This window comes from Apodemus sylvaticus, chromosome 5, assembly GCF_947179515.1.
Source record: "Apodemus sylvaticus chromosome 5, mApoSyl1.1, whole genome shotgun sequence".
Lineage (NCBI taxonomy): Eukaryota > Metazoa > Chordata > Mammalia > Rodentia > Muridae > Apodemus > Apodemus sylvaticus.
Window position 1 is genome coordinate 49,746,123 of NC_067476.1, and position 19,319 is coordinate 49,765,441.

General features: G+C 43.7%; 1 protein-coding gene across 1 annotated transcript in view; it reads right to left on the minus strand.

Moving 5' to 3' along the window:
• Positions 1-19,319, minus strand: part of Lrp2 (LDL receptor related protein 2) — a 163,093-nt gene that overhangs the window by 102,787 nt on the left and 40,987 nt on the right. The window contains exons 5-10 of the mRNA XM_052182629.1: positions 13,258-13,368; positions 12,830-12,943; positions 11,530-11,646; positions 10,095-10,244; positions 8,584-8,703; positions 2,496-2,624 (exon numbers count right to left, since the gene is read on the minus strand). Of these exons, the coding sequence (XP_052038589.1) occupies positions 2,496-2,624; positions 8,584-8,703; positions 10,095-10,244; positions 11,530-11,646; positions 12,830-12,943; positions 13,258-13,368 (741 nt within the window). The remainder of the gene's footprint in view (positions 1-2,495; positions 2,625-8,583; positions 8,704-10,094; positions 10,245-11,529; positions 11,647-12,829; positions 12,944-13,257; positions 13,369-19,319) is intronic.

The window sequence follows — 19,319 nt, forward strand, 5'->3', positions numbered from 1 at the left end:
CATAATATAAAATAATAGCCAGGCAGTGGTGGAGCACGCCTGTAATCCCAGCACTTGGGAGGCAAAGGCAGGCAGATTTCTGAGTTTGAGGTCAGCCTGGTCTACAGAGTGAGTTCCAGGACAGCCAGGGCTACACAGAGAAACCCTGTCTCGAAAAACCAAAAAAAAAAAAACCCACAAAAAACAAAAAAAATAAATAAATAAATAATTGAAGCAGGGAGTGGTAGTCCATTCCTGTAATTGCTGCCAAGGCAGGAGGACTATCCAGTTTAAAGCCAGCATGGTCTACACAGTGAGCTCTAGGCCAGCATGAGCTACAGAATACAGTATAAGAAACTGTCTCACAAATTTCCACAAAAATAATAATAATAATAATAATAATAATAATAATAATAACTACCAAGGAAAGGTTGAAACAGGACAGTCTAAAAAATACGTGACATTAGCAAATGTTCATGTTTACTGGTACATGTAAAAATGGGCTAAATATCTATAACCGCCGGGCGGTGGTGGCGCACACCTGTAATCCCAGCACTCTGGGAGGCAGAGGCAGGTGGATTTCTGAGTTCGAGGCCAGCCTGGTCTACAGAGTGAGTTCCAGGACAGCCAGGGCTCTACAGAGAAACCCTGTCTCGAAAAAACCAAATCCAAAAAGCCTATATATAAAACCGTACTTTTGTCTTTTCATTTTTGTTGTTTTAAAAAAGATTTATTTATTTATTTATTCATTCATTCATTCATTCATTATAAGTACACTGCATCTATCTTCTGAACACCAGAAGAGGGCATCAGATCTCATTACAGATGGTTGTAAGCCACCATGTAGTTGCTGGGATTTGAACTCAGGACCTCTGGGAGAGCAGTCGGGTACTCTTAACTACTGAACCATCTCTCCAGCCCATTGGAAAATGCTTTTGCATTTTTTAATTCCCTAAGATTGAAATGAAGCAAGAACAATTGCTTATGGCAAAGGAAATATAAAACTTGGGAGAAGGAATCAAGGAGGGGAGGACATCATATGAATAGACTTAATTTTTTTTTTAACGTGAAACTACTTTTATTTTCTCGTCTGGAGACAGGATCTTACATAGCCCAGGTTGGCTCAAACTTACTTTACTAGGGAGCTGAGGACGACATTGACCTCCCTCCTCCCAAGTTCTAGGATTACAACCACATGCCATCACTCCAAACTGACTGTGAGCCTGCTGTCTATTCAAAACTGAAGAGATGCAGCTGTCAAAATCATCTGCACCTAAAAGGTTAGTGCATACGTAATATGCAAAAAGAAAAAGAAAAAGGTTTGTCCATGTGGGTCACAAGAGCAGTGCGCTTTCAGAAGGCACCAGAGGCATTTAAAAGCCAAGTGTGGACTGGGAGTGGAAATAATGAAGGAAAGAGGGAGGGGGAAAGGAGTTAAAATCAACACTCCGAAACCACTTAGGATAGACTGATTCCCATCAGTCTAGGAATTTCCATCGAATACCTAGAATTCGATGTTCACAAAACTGTAAAACGAATTTAGTATGTCCATTTTGAAACTTTCTAAATTATTCCTACAGATAATTTCAACACCTTTGTAACAGGCAAATTAATTAAAGGTTAAATACTTGTACCAATCAACTGCAACCAAAAATCTTATTCCCCAATATAATTAACTGGGTGATATGATAGCCTGGGCCAGTAGAGAAGTCACTGAAAATGGCTGCAACTCAGCCGGGTAGTGGTGCAAGCCTTTAATCCTAAAAGAGACAGCGGCACAGGAAGCCTGGAAAACCAAGTGAGTTCCAGGATAGCCAGGACTACACAAAGAAAAACCCTATCTCAACCAGTATTCCCAGAGCTCCCAGGGGCTAAACCACCAACCAAAGACTTGGAGGGACCCATGGCTCCAGCTGCATATGTAGCAGAGGATGGCTTGTGGGGCATCAGTGGGAGGAGAGGCTCTTGGTCCTGTGTAGGGGAATGCCAGGTCAGGGAAGCAGGAGTGGGTGGGTTAGGGAGCAGGGGGAGGGGGGAAGAGGGGAGGGGGGAATGGGATAGGGAGTTTTCGGAGGGGAAACCAGGAAAGGGGATAACATTTGAAGTGTAAATAAAGAAAATATCTAATAAAAAGAAAAGAAAGAAAACCCTTATCTCAGAAAGAAAGAAAGAAAGAAAGAAAGAAAGAAAGAAAGAAAGAAAGAAAGAAAGAAAGAAAGAAAGAAAGAAAGAAAATCCCTATCTCTGAAAAAAATAAAAGACTTATGTTTGAGGCCTTAGGTTCAATACCCAATACTACAAAGAGGAAGGCAGAAAAAATTCTAGGAATGTCTGCCATTAATATGCAAATTGGCCCTTAATAATAATATGCAATCAAGGCTTATCTTTGCTTCCAGGCCAAAAGGCTACCTCCTCCCCTCTGTGGTGATAAAGCCTTGCCACAGACATAATTACTGCTATTTCTTTTGCATCAGCTATGGAAGGAAGATGCTGGAAGCTAGCTGCTGTGTACTCACAGGAGTCGTTGGATTTGCAATGCTGCCCGCGCTCCAGAATATACCCTTCTTCACAGAGGCACTGGTGCCGGCCCTGTCGATTTTCACACTTCTGGTCGCAAATCCCCCATATCTGGCAGTCGTCAAAACCTGCCGGGTAAGAGAAGCACAGTCATAACCGTGATCAGCATTTCTTGGGGATTCCCGGAAAGAAATATGGAATGCTGTGTCCAGAAACGTTATGACATCCTGTGTACGGAGAAGTACACAAAACAGGAAGCAGAAACATAAGACTGGTATTTTCATCAAGGGGAAAGCCCAAGGACACTGTCTCCAGGAAGGTTCACTTTGACAGGGGTTCATGGCATTGTTAAGTTTCATTGTTAGTATTACAAGAAGCATGCACTTTGGCAAAAAATACTTCCCCTGTTCCTATGCTTTTCCAAAGCTAGTCATGTGTCCCCTAGTTACAGAAACAAAAGTGTCTAAGCCTTGTCTGCCACACTTGAAGTCCTCAGTATCTACATGTGACTAGTGAATGCAAGAAAAGTGAAGATATGGGAATATTTACGTTTGCCAGAAAGTTCTATTGGGCAGCGTTATATTTGAATTTGTAAGACAACCCCTCCTTTAAAAAGAAAAATGGTCTGTGGCTGCAAATAAAGTATTTGGGAATTTCTGTTTACCCAAGTGCATTTGCTTTGACGTCAAAGTCAGAAGCAACATTAAAGTTATCTTCTGTTTATTCCTTAATCACTCATGCATTTAAAAAGTTGAATGTCCCTTACATAAAAGAGATACACATCTCATACAAAAAGGACAAAGAATTCTAATGTAAATGACACATTCAACATTACAAGAGACTTCAGACACACCAGAAGAGGGCATCAGATCCCATTACAGACGGTTGTGAGCCTTCATGTGGTTGCTGGGAATTGAACTCAGGACCTCTGCTTGCTCCTGCCCCATTCACTCCGGCCCAAAGATTTATTTATTATATGTAAGTACACTGTAGCTGTGTTCAGACACACCAGAAGAGGGCGTCAGACCTCATTACAGGTGGTTATGAGCCACCATGAGGTTGCTGGGATTTGAACTTCGGACCACAAGAGACTTAGAGAGGTTTTAAGGATGCTCAAATTGTTCTGTTCTTGGTAGACTAACACATTTAAATATTCTTCATATCTGACCTCTCCCTCTGCCTATTGTGATCGGCCGCCTTAGGAAAAGCATGTCGATTATAATTCCTTATTTGTTTATTTAATTTGGGTTTTTTGGAGAAGTCTCTACATCTATCCTAGCTTTGAACTTCCTCTGCTGGCATTAAAGAGTGTCACTATATGCAATTACTACCTATTTTGTGTGTGTGTGTGTGTGTGTGTGTGTGTGTGTTTACATGCATTCCAGGGTATGTATGTGAAAGTTAGGGGACAACTTCTGAGTTGGTGCTTTCATTATACCATGTAAGTCCTTGGGATTGAACTCAGGTCACCAGGCTTGGAGGCAATCACCTTTGCCCATTGAGGCATCTCACAGGCCCACCATCTGATTGTGGGTCTAGAGTCAGCCAACAGCAGGAATGAAAATGTCAGACAGAAGAAACGAGAACTGGACATCAGAGGCCCAAACACCCTTCCTATCACCTTGCTTTGAATACATTTCAGATTTGATTAATAATTGTGTCAGATGACTGCCATTTCCAATAACTGCATACCATGTCCTTTGCCATGCACAAGGACCAGTCAAGATAGGACTACACGTAAGACTCAGAAGAAACCACAACCAGAAAGATTGTGCTATTTAGATCCGTAACTTCGAAAAATGAAAGCTAATTAAACATCTATCATCAGTCGAATAAGATACAAAAACAAGAGTGAACTGGGGGGACTTTCATGAAACTAGGAACACTGTGGAAACGGCCTGAAATGAAGCACAGCCTTCGCATGTTCCCTTCACGTCGACTATGCCCCTTCCTTTCTAATTGTCCGATCCCCACCCCCCACATCCTACCAACAAATACTGCTTTCACAAAATTCAAACACTACTTTCGGGCTGAGATCACCTAAGATACTTCTGCTTGGCTGTGTGAAACCCTGGGTGCTGAATAACTTCCCTGCCCTGACCCTCAGCACAGTGTCATTCTGTCAGCAAACAGCCGGCCTGTCTTGTCAGTGAGAAACAATGAGCCCAGTAAACTGTTCCTGCGTGGTCACAGAAACTCCACGGCCAGGTCAAAACTACCAAGGCCCAACGAATGGTGGAAAGACACTAGATTCCATGTCAAGATTACTCCGTTTTATTCTTGATTTACCACCGCAGTGTACAATGGAGAGACCTGTCAGAGAAGGCACCCCACACACCTCAAGTAAGTCTAACGAGTCAGGCATGCGGAGGGTGAAAACCCTGCAGAGGATTTATTGAGCTGAAATGCTTGAGAGAACAAACCAAAACAATTCTCCTGAAATCTCAACTCAGCTTAAACAAGAGTATATCTGGTTTCATAAAGCCCTATATTTAAACTAGAGTTCTCTTCACACAGATCAAAACAGTCATCTTTGAAACAAACGGCCTCAAAAGTGAATCATGCATTCTCAATTTTTTGACAGGGAAGGTCACAGAAGAGGCCTCTGCAGGTGGCAGGGGGCCTTCCAGTCACAAAGGCCCTCAAAAGTAGACTTTTGAGCTTATCTCTAAATGAGGCTGTCGGTATGAATGTCCCAGAGAGAGCCTGGCGATGGGGTGGGGGTGGGGCGACTGAAGGATGTCCACTAAGATTTAAAACTCCTCCGCCACTGGTCAGCCATTGCGGCCCGTATTGTGCATCTGACTAAATGTGACTAAAAGCAATCAACTGGCCACCCAAAGAGTCTAGTTTTCCACATCATATCTTTAGCAGGCTATGTGTAAAACTACAGCCCTCAAAACATGTATAAAACTACAGTCCTCAAAACGTGTAAAAGTACAGCCCTCAAAACGTGTAAAACTACAGACCTCAAAACACCTTTCGAAGTTAAAAACAGAAGAGACCTGACTGAGTCTCTGACATTTAAGAAGCTCCTGTAGAGGCAAACCTCAGCTCAGAATTCTATATTGGGAGGACAGGAAATGTGCTATGTTGAAGGGGAGAAAAGGCACAGGACAGGGCACACTGTAAAAGCAAGTCACTCTGGCTGAAAAGACTCCAATGCAAGGCTGCGGACACTCCACCCCCCAGCCCCACCCTACACCTACCTCCTACAATCCCCAACCCCCCACACACCACTCCACAACCCTCACCCCCATAACTCCTACCCCCTACAATCCCCACCCCCCAAGAACCCCATTCCCACAACCCCCACCCTCTACAATCCCCACCCCCCACAATCCCCATTCCCCAAACCCCAATCCCCTACATTCCCCACCCCCCCCCCCACAATCCCCACCTCTCATAAACTCCACCCCCCACAATCCCCACCCCACCGCTTGCTTTGGGGATTGTGAAAGAAAACAAGGAGAGCTGATGTAATACTGAGCGTGGCTTCTGGTATTTCTCTTGGAATTCCTTTTCTACTGAGAGAAAAGGGAACTGCCTAGAAGGGAAGGCCTGGAAATAGGATTGGCAGCGCGCTGGCAGCCAGGGGAGCGGAGCCGCCTGACCCTTGCCAAAGACAAAGGGGCAGTCTCACCCCACAAATGAGCACCGCCCCCAGGAAACCGGAATGCCACTCACAGAGGGATGCCAGGGGACATGGGCAGGGCTTCCAGAGTTACGTGGAGAATCCCACCTGCCAGACGGATGGGGACGTGCCTGTGTGGGTTGTTTAATCCTTGACTGCGCCCCAGCGCTATGAGAATAGACGGGAAAACAGCGCCGTCTCAAAGAACAGTTCATCTACAAAATGTCTTCACCATATTAGAAACCTGGATGGTTGATTATACTAGTTTAGCCTTTTCTCGGTCTCCCGGGTGACAGACATGAACCACAGGTCTTCTGTAGACTAGGCTAGCCTCAAACTCACTATCCAGCCAAGTCCCCATCTTCATGCCCCCCTTTCCCAAATACTAGGATTACAGGTGTGAGACACTGAGAGACCCACTTCATTTTAATACTCAGGACTAAATAAATATAGTTACTTAAGAGAGACAGTTAGGCCATAGGCATACCTTAGGATATGGTCCTGATATTTAAAAACCTAAAATTGGATGTATATGGTAGTATATGCCTATAATCTAAGAATTTGGTAGGCAAAGGCAAAAAAGAGGATCATGGGGGTGGCAGACAGAACCCACTGCATTCCTTAATATATAAAATTCCTTAATATATAAAATAAATATAATATTTTACTGAATATAAAAAGTTTCTCAGAACTCCAAGTTAGTGACCAGCAAGAGCCCAATGGATAAGGGTGGTTGACACATAAACCTGGCATCCTGAGTTCAATCCCCAAACCACCATAATCACAAAATTGTGCTCTGCCCTCCACGTGTGCCCTGTAGCAACCCCTCTGCCCCACCAACACAAATATTAAATAATGTTCTTCAAATATTTTCCTAACACAAAATCTACTTTTACTTTCATATTGCCTCGTCATGAAATTTAATAAAAAATTTTGTTTCAAGTAAAATTTGCAAATGTATCCAAATGGCTTTCTGCCTATAGGCAGTTACTAAGGCCAACCATATTCAAAATTGTGTAGCAATGTTCGAGCCCAATGCTGATAATAAAAACTGAATAACTTCATTAGGTTTATCCAAATTCAGTATTTTTTTAAACAAATTAGAATAAAAAAATTTAGAATGTTTTTCAGGACACATTCCTTAAAGGTGTGTGTGTGTGTGTGTGTGTGTGTGTGTGTGTGTGTGTGTGATGCACATGCCACTATGAACGTGTGCAAATCAGAGGACAGCCTGTAAGTGTTGAGTCTCCCCTTCTACCACATGATCTGGGAACTGAACTCAGCAGCAAGCACTCCAACCTGAAGAATCCTTAGTCCTTTAAAAGGCTTCCTTGTGCCTATTTTCAGTGTTTAAAAACCAGCATGACTCTCCATCCCAGCTTATGCAAATATGCAAGTATGAGAATGGGTTTGAAAGGCTATGAAAAGAAGACCATGGGAGGGGGAAGGGCTGTTACTGTAGAAGGGGAGGCATGGAAGAGAGCAGTTAAGTGGGAGGGAGGGACCGTGGAGGAGAATGAACAACACATTTTATCTGAAAACAATACACTACAACCCCACACTGTTTATGCTGACTAAAAAACAAAACATATACTGACCCAGAATTGTTCCTGTCTAAAAGAACTCCAGGGGCACAAATGGAGAAGAGACTGAAGGAAAGGCAGTCCGATGACTAGCACAACTTGGGACCCATCTCATGGGAGGGAGGGAGGGCGCCAAGACCTGACGCTATTACTGATGATACAATATGCTAACAGACCTGAGCCTGGCACGGCTGTCCTCTGAGAGGCCCTACCAGCAGCTGACTGAGACAGATGCAGACACTTACACAAAACCATTAGATTGAAGTCGGGGACCCCTATGGTTGAATTTGAGAAGGACTGAAGAAGCTGAATGGGAAAGAAACCCCAGAGGAAGACCAGCAGTCTCAACTAACCCAGATGCCTGGGAGCTCCCAGAGACTGAGCCACCAACCAGGCAGCATACACAGGCTGGTTCGTTCCCCCATCCCCACCCCCACCCTCACCCACCCCCCAACCCCCCCCACCCCCCCCACCCCCACCCCTGGCAAATACACAGCAGAGGTCTGCAGAGTCAGGCCTCAGTAGAAGATGCGCTTAATCCTCAAGAGACTTGAGGCCCCAGGGAAGGGGAAAACTTGGTGGGGGGGAGCACCCTCTCAAAGACAAGGGGAAGAATAGGATGAGGAACTGGGGGGGGGGTGCGCTGAGGGGCGGGGCAAAGACTGGAATGTATAAACAAAATAATTACAAAATAAAGCAGATAGCCAACAGGGCCAGATCCTCTAAATATTCCAGAAGGAAGTCAAGGGTGAACAGGGCCCTCTCTTAGCTGGTCATCTCACAAAAGCCTCAGGGCTAGGCCGGCCCAGGTTTCAGAGTTTGTAGTTTCTTCAGTACACTCTGATGGAGGCCTTCCAAGCTGACACTTACCAATGCAAGTGCGGCTGTCATTGCTGTTGATAATATGACTTGGGGGGCAGAAGCATTCTCCTCCAAATGGCGTTTGATGGCATTGGTACTCACAGTTTAAGATAGAGCAGACACCAGTACCTAAACAGAAGGAAAGAAACGGCTAATTGGATGGCTCAGGACAAGACTATTTACCTAGTAACTTCCAACCAGAAAGCACCCAATAAGCACCCAGTACAGCAGGAAAGCCTGCCACCTCCTGCGATACTATGTAGCAAATGCTTTGTGTTTCTTTTTGTTGTTGTTGTTTATTGTTTTTTGCTTTTTGCTTTTTCGATTTGGTTTTTTTCCAGACAGGGTTTCTCTGTATAGCCCTGGCTGTCTTGGAACTCACTCTGTAGACCAGGCTGGCCTCAAACTCAGAAATCTGCCTGCCTCTGCCTCCCAGAGTGCTGGGATTACAGGCCTGGGCCACCACTGCCCGGTTGCTTTGTGTTTCTTAAGCCTCTTTTTCTTTTAATATTACAACTACTGTTGCCTGTAGGTATAAAAGGCTATTAACTCTGTTCATGAAAAATCAGGTCGTAAGCTTTGGTAGTTCTGACCGTGACTAGCTTTAGGCTTTCAGGAGATTGGTTTTGTTTGTTTTTCTGTAAATATCTCTTTTCTAAACTTTGACCACTGATTGATATCCTTTGTTTATTCTGATGCTATCATACTAAATCTTCCAAATTGAATGGAAGGACTTTTAAATATGACAGGTATGGGGGGTGGAGATCCTTGAAATTAGAATAACATGTGAAATCACCAATCGAGTTAGTGTCTAAATGATGAGATCAAATTCAAAATTGTCCCCTTTGAGATTCGAGATGTTCTTAGAATTGGGCTGTTTGCAGGGACGGAGACAAAAAGGGTGCTTATAGACCAAAAAGCCAGTCCAGTCCACTACCCATTTAGGTTTTGGTATTCCAGAGGAACACTGCTTTTGAGTTATAATTTTCCTTTGATTATCAATGCTTGTTGGCTGTCACATTCAGAATCAGAAGCTTGTCTTAGTATATCTAAATAATATCAGTATAAGATATCAGATATATAACAAATTGAGTGGGTAGGGCATTTGTATAACACTCATAATTCTTTACATCTGAGCCCTAGTACCACAAGATGAAAAGCTCCCATGTTAAAGTCATCATAATTGTTATTAAAACACTTTCCCTGTTGGCACATCCTTTTGTTCCACTCTGACCTCACCCAAATGACACGCTGCGATCAGTACCTTAGCAAACATGATGCTTGAAAATGTTCAAGTGATAGGGTCTACTCTCCACCATTGTGAAACCAAATGTGGGTTAGCACGGCATGCCAGTGGGCTGGTATAGGCAAGAGCTGCTACGAGACATGGTAACTGTCAGTGAAGTGACTGAACTGAGGTATTTGGTTGTGCAAAGGCCAACTGATACTCTCTGCATTTGAGAATGTGTTCTAGAAACATTCTTATCAGGTAGCGAGCCACGTGCGGTCCCCACACTCACCACAGTATCTTCCACTTGTGGCGTTGTTCTCATCTTCTCCTTCTGGACAGTCAGGAACTCCATCACAAACTTTATCAATTGAGATGCATCGACCAGACCCAGGACAAGCCCATTCTCTTGGGTAACACTTATGATGACGTTGGTTACTTTCTGAAAGGGAAGGAAAGAGAGAGTTATGGGCCACCCTAGAGATTTGACAGTCTTAATAATCCATGGTTAAAAGAAAACATGGGCCAGGTGAGAAACAAAAATCCCAACAACCTGTTACAATAAAGGCTACCACCAGCCTTTTTATTGAGATCCCATATGATCAAATGCAACTATTTAAATGTCACATTTTCTGAATGTGGCAGCCAACGAACACTGATAATCAAAGGAAAATTTTAACTCAAAAGCAGTGTTCCTCTGGAATACCAAAACCTAAAGCAAATGGAATAAGAGTCACCCTTCTGCCAGGCGGTGGTGGTGCACGCCTTTAATCCCAGCACTTGGGAGGCAGAGGCAGGAGGATTTCTGAGTTCGAGGCCAGCCTGGTCTACAGAGTGAGTTCCAGGACAGCCAGGGCTATACAGAGAAACCCTGTCTCAAAGAAAAAAAAAAAAGAGTCCCCCTTCTGGAACTGGAGCAGGGAGAGGAACCTGCTGTATAATGTGAACATTAGATATTGGAGAATTGTTGTAGGGACTGCTAGTGACAACGGCAGAGGGCATACCAAGGACAATGTCCTTCCCAAATGACAGCTGGATAGGAAGCCACCTGTACCTGCCCATCTTGAGCTCTGTCCCCATGCTCCCAGCCTTCAGTGACTCAAAATGAAAACTCACAGACTACAGCAGGTCTAAGGCATTTTAAAAGTTCTCAAACTGCCTTTTCCCTCTTTCCCCTGGTTTAAGACTTTTACATCCATAAAAACTAGTAGTCTTGAAAGAAAAAGAAAGATGGGGCTGGAGCGATGGCTCAGTGGATGCTCTCCCAGAGGTCATGAGTTCAATTCCCACAAACTCTATGGTGGCTCACAACTATGTATAACAGGATGTGATGCCCTCTTCTGTCAGGCAGGTGTACAAGAAGTATAAGCACTCATATGTATAAGTAAATAAACCTCTCTCTCTCTCTCTCTCTCTCTCTCTCTCTCTCTCTTTCTTCGGTTTTTCGAGTCAGGGTTTCTCTGTGTAGTCCTGGCTATCCTGGAACTTACTCGAACTCAGAAATTCGTCTGCCTTTGCCTCCCAAGTGCTGGGATTAAAGGCATGGGCCACCACCGCCCGGCATTAAATAAACCTTTAAAAGAAGAAAAGAAAGGCGCCGTCCTTAATGGTGGGAAGGAGAGGGTTAATTAATTGCCGTCCTTGCAGCTAGGTTCTAATGGGATCGCCTCCTTCTGATCTCTAAGGGAAGAAAATGATCCTAGGTAGGAATCTCCTCTAGTCCTTACCACATCCGTCCTCATCACCAGAATCCTGGCAATCATCATCTCCATCACAAACCCAGTTCTGGTTAATGCACTGGCCATTGGAGCAAGTGAACTGGTGACCACCGCAAGTGTCATAGTCTGGAAGAGAGCAACAGAGAAAGGTGGTGAATGTGTTGTTTCCCTAATTGGCTCTTGATTGTGTCAATAAAAAGAGGCAGAAGCCAATCGCTGGGCACAGGGGAAAAGGTGGGACTTCCGGGTCCCAAGGAGAAAGAAGAAAGGGGGTGAGAACAAAGATTCAGAGCAGGCAATGGAGCAGAGGAAGTGACAGGCATATAGGTCTCAATGCCTATACATGCCCAGAGACCTACATGATAGTTTGTAGCCTCTGCAGGGAGCAGAGGCCAAGGAGGATGGGCAGGATATTCTTCATTCAGCCATTGACTTATCTGGCTAGTTATAAATATTAAGTCTGTCTGGTGCTTTCCTTCCTCAGCGACTTAGGTGGACAGAAAAAAGGAGACAGCCCAGGGCGGTCGCTGGTGGCTTGGCGGAGCTAGCTGCGGGGTAGTTGGCCGATGGAGAGGCAACTCCTGGCTTTCATGGGAATGGTGCTACAAAGGCACAGTTCCTAGGGAAAACCAAAGTGTCCACTCTGCCTGCATTGCACTCCTAGGAACTGAAGCGTCTGCATCAGTTTGAGCATTAGCATCTTGACAAACATGAAGAAGAAAAGGAAGAGGAGGAGGAGAAAAAAGAGAAAGAGAAAAAGGGAAAGAAGCATTATAACTGTCATCTGCACCAAAACACTCAAGTCACCCACTCTATGATGCCTCAATCTTTTTAATTCACTCACTGAAATAATGCCCAGGTTCTAAGACCGAGATCTCAGAAAACCAGAGAGATGGGGCACAAATCAATCAAAGCAGAAGAGAGTCTAGAGTTCCGGGACAGCCAGGACTACACAGGGAAATCCTGCCTCAAAAAACCAAAAAAAAAAAAAAAAAAAAAAAATTAAACAATCAGAGTCCTGTGATATATTGTGACACTGTCACAAAGGACATAGGGAAGAATGCAAGCTGTCTGTTGACACCTCTACTAGGATCTCTGGAGGATAAAGGAACGCATGTCAAGCAATACTAAATAAGGTTGGAGCAGAAGTTCTTCCACTGACTTTTGGCTTCTTCTGCCAAAAAGAGACTTCTTTGAGACAAAAAAAAAAAAAAAAAGTGGTATGTTAGTATTCGGGAGAGGAAGAAGTACCCCTCCCTCCTCACATCTTCTCTAACATGATCCAGCATAAAAACAAAAATCACCGTACTGCAATTGCGCTCGTCGCTGTTGTCTTCACAGTCATTGTCGTGGTCACAGACATAGGCACGAAGGATACACTCTCCACTGCCACATTTGAATTCTTTTTGCGAACACACCGAAGCTGGGACACGAGGTTGAAAAGAGAAAGAAAACGAGATCATTTCGATTCAGTTGTCATCATCTAATTTCATTGGAAGATCCTACCTCATATTTCAAAGTGACTTATTAGGCAGCAGCGGGATGCTGATACAACCAGCCCTTAGGGAATAGAAAAGTTTCAATTTGCAGCTTCTGCCAAAATCCATGATATAAATACTCCCAGTGGTGGTTGATTTCAAACAACTAGTATGGATTCGGTGGACACGGGCTTGTCCCTCTCAAGTCAGTATAAGCCAGCCTCAACTTGCCACCAACCCTTTAATGGACATGACTTACTGCAGTTGGCTTCGTCAGAGGAGTCCCTGCAGTCAGCTTTGTGGTCACACTTCTGACTCGTGTTATAGCAGGCTCCGTTGGCACAAGTAAGTTGATCACATGTTGGATAATCTGTTTAAGGAAAAAAAATACCAAGCAACTCTTAAATAAAGGCATCCTTTTAATGAACATTTCCAGAGACGCTGCCATATATTAGGCATTGAATATGAGATGATCCCAGACCTCCCGGAGACAGAGTGAGGGAAAGATGCATTAATCAAATAATGACACATATAGTAATTGAGAAACAAATATGGAAATCTCCAAAACCTCACCATAGGAAGATATAGGAGCCAAGAAATAGCTCCCTAAAGAGGTATTGAGATGAAAGATAAAGATCTTTTGAGATGGACTGAAGAATTAGAAAATACATCATTCTTCAAAATGGAACTTCCTCCTATACAACACAAATCACATTCTGGAAACTCATGAACTGTTATACATGTTCTGGTAAGCGAAGGAGGAAAGAAAGAGAAAGAACTGGTCACAGGGGCTGCAGAGATGGCTCAGCAGTTAAGAGCACTGACTGCTCTTCCTTCCAGAGGTCCTGAGTTCAATTCCCAGCAACCACATGGTGACTCACAACCATCTGTAATGGAATCTGATGCTCTCTTCTGGTATTTCTGAAGACAGTGTACTCATATACATAAACTAAATCTTTAAAAAGAGATATGCCATATAATTATTTGGATAGTCCTATCAAGCAAAAGCTAGGTATGGGATCCTTGCTAAATTGCATTCACCTTGTCCCAGTGTTAAATAACCTTCTCCCAGTCATCTATAGTAAAAGAATAGGCCTACATCCTCAGTTTCTAGAAATTCAAAAGTGGGTCAGTGTCCCTGTATTTTTAAATTTTCTAAGTTACATGCCGTCACTTGGTCACATGACTTCAATAGAAGGCTCTTCACTAGGCGCCTTAGTGGCTTCAACATGAATTGAAAGTGTCCTAGGTGCCAGCAGCTCACTGGAGTGAATGAACATGCCCTTTGTACTTTATATGGGAAATGGACAGCCACAGGGGATGGACAGCCACAGGGGACACTTCTTATGCTCTAGGGAAGACTAGGAAAGGAAGCCTTTGTAAGAACAAAGATCTCCCTCCCCCTATGAAGCAGGTGTCTTGGTGACTGCAGTGTGTTCCTACAACTATGTAACTGGCCTCTTAGGGCCCAAGAGCTAGAAAGATAGACAAACTCTAAACTGTAAAGTGTGGTCCAACCAATATGTTAGCAGAATTAGCATATTGGTGGAACAAAGGCCAAAGTACCCACGACTCAACATACGGTCATGTCCAGCACACAGTGTGTGAGTGTATTGTTTTGAGAAAGGAAGGGGGGCGGGGTGACATTAGAAAGCCGGCTTCACGGTTAAAGAGCACTGGCGGTCCTCAGTACTAACATGGCAGCCCACACCTGTCTGGAACTCCGGTTGCAGGGGATCGAACAGCCTCAACACAGAGATACATACATGCAGGCAAACAGCAATGCACATAAAATAAAAATAAATTAAAATAAACAGTAAAAAGAGGTTGAAGAACATGCTGGACCCTTGTCCAAAACAATGCCAAAGAGCAAAGAACAGTAGTGTGGTTAGGCTAAGAGGTGACACCGCCTGCTTGCTCTCTGGGAGCTGTGCCTTAGAGTTCTGAAAACTCTAAGGGAAAGCATCGAAATACAGGGCATTTTAAAATAGCTAACTAAAAATTTAAATTTGTTCTGAACTTTATTTTACAATAGCCCCCAAATTGAATTCATCCGTAGGCCAGTGTTCTCCTTTTGTTATGGAGATGCTATCCTTTGTAAAAATGCCTTTAATGGGCCACACAGCTCTGTTTATTAATTCTGCCTTCCAGAGATGTACAAGGCCAGGTAAGAACCTCACTCATTTCCCTCCCCCTCACCCACCCCGCATCATGTGCCAGATAGTTCCAGGAGTCGATATGTTATCTAGCCTTCCGAGTGCAGCATCAAGCCAAGAAAGCCAGCCCTCTGCCACAGATAAGCCACCTGTCAGGGGGAAAATTTATTTGGGTTTGGTCTGTGGCTACCACATTTAAGGTGGCTGTTATGGCTAGGAAGGATCTGGAATCAATGGGCTGGGCAGGGCTCTTAACCATAAAACTTAAAGAAGAGTTAAATCAGCAACCACTGACAAGGCTCTTTCCTGGCAACTAACAGGGCCGGCTTGATGACATCAGGGTGGTATCAGGATGGCCAGAGGTCAGCTCTCCCAATGAGGAGAAAACAGCTATTGTCTCCATCAACGCTGATAATGAATCTCTCTCAAACAAAAGAGGACAGGTCTCAATTCCAAACCCTACACACCTTCTGGCCTTTTCTGCGCGTAGATAACTTGTGGTGCGACACCACCACCATCCACCCCTTCGGATATCTACCCAAAAGAAACAGTTCCAAATTTCCCTTGCTGAAAATGTTAAGGACTTTCAAGCTAATCTAAGAACAGGAAGTCATAATCAGGTGAGTTTCCCATTGCGCAATCCATTTGGCTCATCTGCCCTTAACCTTACGTTGTTTTAATCCTGGAACAAAGCCACCCAATGACCCCAATGACCGTGGCGTCTTGCAGAATTATCAAGCAAGGAAAATGAAATGTGAGGGAGCAAAAAACACCTCAGAGCATCACCTCTGCCCTGAGCCTTGTTCAAGGACCAGTTAACCAAGACAAAATTGTCACACTTCCTCACACTACACACTGCACACTACACACTGCACACTACACACTACACACTGCTCCTTTTGTTTACTCCTGTCCCAATGGAGTGACTTGTTCTCCCAGATTGACATCTGTCACAAAATACACACGCAACCCTGTTGCTCCCTTTTTAATGATTTGGTTTTGTGCAAGAAACTTTCATGCCGTAATTCTGTTTATATAATCAAAGAGGGAGTCCAGGCTTGAAGGCACCCAGAAGCTGGCGGATCTAGGAGGCCAGCTTGGTCTATTTAGCTTTAGCCAGAACTAAAAAGTAAAGTGAGCCTGCCTCAAACAAAAGAGGAATCAAGGAGGAAGCCATCTGAATAGAGCCAAGGACTTAACCCTCTGAGAATGGAGTCATTTACCCCAGAGAAGACACAGCTCTGCGTCTCCGGTCTTCATTATCAGAATTCTATCAAAACAGAAAAGAATGCACAGGATTTCAGACCCAGGGTCTGGGAGGCAGAGGCAGGTGTGGGAGTTTAGGCTAGCATGACACATAAGGTGAATTTCAGGCCAGCCAAGGCACATAGAGACCCTGTGCAAAGAAGAAAGCAAGGAAAGGAAGGGAGAGACGGAAGGAGGACAGGAGGGTAAACTATAAAGAGAAGGCATCTTCAGAGCATATCAAGAAAACTAAAGCTCATTGGAAACCGGTAACCCACCCTTTAATCCCAACACTCAGAAGACACCGGTTCAGAATTCTGTAGGTCACCTTGTCTACAGAATTCCATGACAGCCAGGGCTACAGATAAAGGAGAAAGAAAAGAAAAGAAAAGAAAAGAAAGAAAGAAAGAAAGAAAGAAAGAAAGAAAGAAAGAAAGAAAGAAAGAAAGAAAGAAGGAAGGAAGGAAGGAAGGAAGGAAGGAAGGAAGGAAGGAAGGAAGGAAGGAAGGAAGGAAGGAAGGAAAGAAAGAAAGAAAGAAAGAAAGAAAGAAAGAAAGAAAGAAAGAAAGAAAGAAAGAAAGAAAGAAAGAAAGAAAGAAAGAAAGAAGACGTAGGAAGGAGAGAGAGAGAGAGAGAACACTAAAATCCAAGATCACAGACAGAGCAAACAAGAAAGTTACTGATCCACAAGTACAGTCAGGAACCTGGTTCTTCCAAGAACTTAGAATCATTCTTTTACTTAGTGTCTTGTACTCTGCTCTCAAACAGGCTGACCCAAGGGATGTAATGATTTACCAGAAAAAGATTACTAGTTTGACTAGAAAATCCAACACTCGATCAGGAATACAACCCATAAAGCTAAATAAGCAAATATCACCAACAACAATATATTGAAAACTAGGTCCCAGAAACAGGATCTTCTGCAACACCTTCTCGCATTTTATAGATGAGGACCCTGAATCACCCAAGAGGTTGAGGAATGTCACATAATTGGTAAACTGGAAAGCCAGAATTCAAATTCAAGTAACCTGGTTTTCAAAGCTTCCAAGTAAATAGGCAAAAGAAGGGTCGTGCCGGACAGTGGTGGCACACACCTTTAATCCCAGCACTTGGAGGCAGAGGCAGACCAATTTCTCAGTTCGAGGCCAGCCTGGCCTACAGAGTGAGTTCCAGAGTTCCAGGACAGCCAGGGCTACACAGAGAAACCCTGTCTCGAAAGACCGGGAAAAAAAAAGAATCAAAAGAAGGGTCGTGAACAGAATGGCAATAGGAAAAAAAAATCAAATCCCAATACTCAGCAGGATGCAAATTCAAGGCCAGTCTGGGCTACAAAGTGAATTCCAGATTAGCCTGGGCTACAGAGTGAGGCAGACCAAAGGAAAGGAGGAAGGGAGAGAGGGAAGGAGGAAGGGAGGGAAGAAGGGAGAAATATGGAAAGAAAACAACTCATTGCAATGAGGTTTCTTTCTCTCAACTTCCCAGAAAGTTGAGGCCAACTCTACAGTCATTAACCACACAGCATATTCTGTAAAGATGTCAATTTGATATGTAAAGCAGGGTAGAAAGCCCTCAACCCCCGCCTAGCATCCTGGTGCACACCATCTAGTGTGCACTGACCTGAGATTAGACTCAGAAATGTGCCTGAGAAGAAGCCCTCCTTCCACCTACACACAAACAAAACCTGCAGCACAAGCCCTAATACAAGAGTAAATGGTCCAGAGTGCAAAAGAACAAAATGCCCTCGTAGGAGACGTGTACAAATGTTGACAGACACCATGTTTAGTGGCACTGTTCCAGTATAGGAGTTACGGGGCTGAGTGTTGTCAGAGTTGACCAACGCCTTGGTTCTATGCTTAGCTGCTCCTCATGCTTATTTCCAGTGGCCAGCTGCACCTCAGAATTATAAAACTAATATAATAATAATTCTTCCATATCACAAGTATCAAGGCACTTTTAGATGGAGCTATGTAATAAAATCCCTGCTCTTGTGAAATTCTCATTCTGTTTGAGGCAGTGGGATAAGACACCAACGCAAATGCTATCCAGAATAAACAGAGCAATGTACACACACACACACATACACAATTATGAAAAAGGAGGTAAAATAACAATTAACTCCTTAATAAGATAAGATTTGAACAAACCTTTTGAATACTATTATTTGTATTTGAATAACTGTTAGGTATAACAAAAATGTTGGTGACTGGGGCCATTGACAAGAATTTCCAGGAAGTTGAACTGGCAGGCAAGTAGGGTTATACAGTGATGAGAGAGAGAGAGAGAGAGAGAGAGAGAGAGAGAGAGAGAGAGAGAGAGAGCAAGAGAGAGAAAGAGAGAGAGAGAGAAAGAGAGAAAGAGAGAGGGGGAGGGAGAGAGACTGTTGTGACAGGGGATAGAGAAATTGGGCAATAACTAACTTATCTTAGAATTTTTATGAAGATGAGAGATATTTATAAAGTTCTTGTTTGAAGTAAACTAAATAAGAGATTTTTCTCTCTCTCTCTCTTTTTACCCTCAAATTTCAGGACCTGAATGCTGGCTCAGTGTGAGAAGCAGGTACAACTGTACTGTGATATGTGTGCCAGGGTCACCTAAGCAAGGCTCATTGGGCAGCCTATTGTGAACTGAGGCTGAGGAACAGGGAGTTCTTCTCGAGAACCCTTATGGTCCATCTTCATTACTCCCTTCCAACTGAGGCCCCAGCTGGAAACTCCGCAGCTAGAAAAATGTTTAAATTCTGAACAGAAAGTCAATAGAAATGAATCATCAAGGACAAAGCAACCCCAGTTGCAGGCAGACCAAATACCTCTGCTTACCAGCAAGAAAGCCTCCATTGTAACAGGGATTTTTACCCTTTCTTTAGCATTCCTAAGTAACAAAAGAGAGGACTGCAAACCCGAGATAATTAGCGATAGTTTTA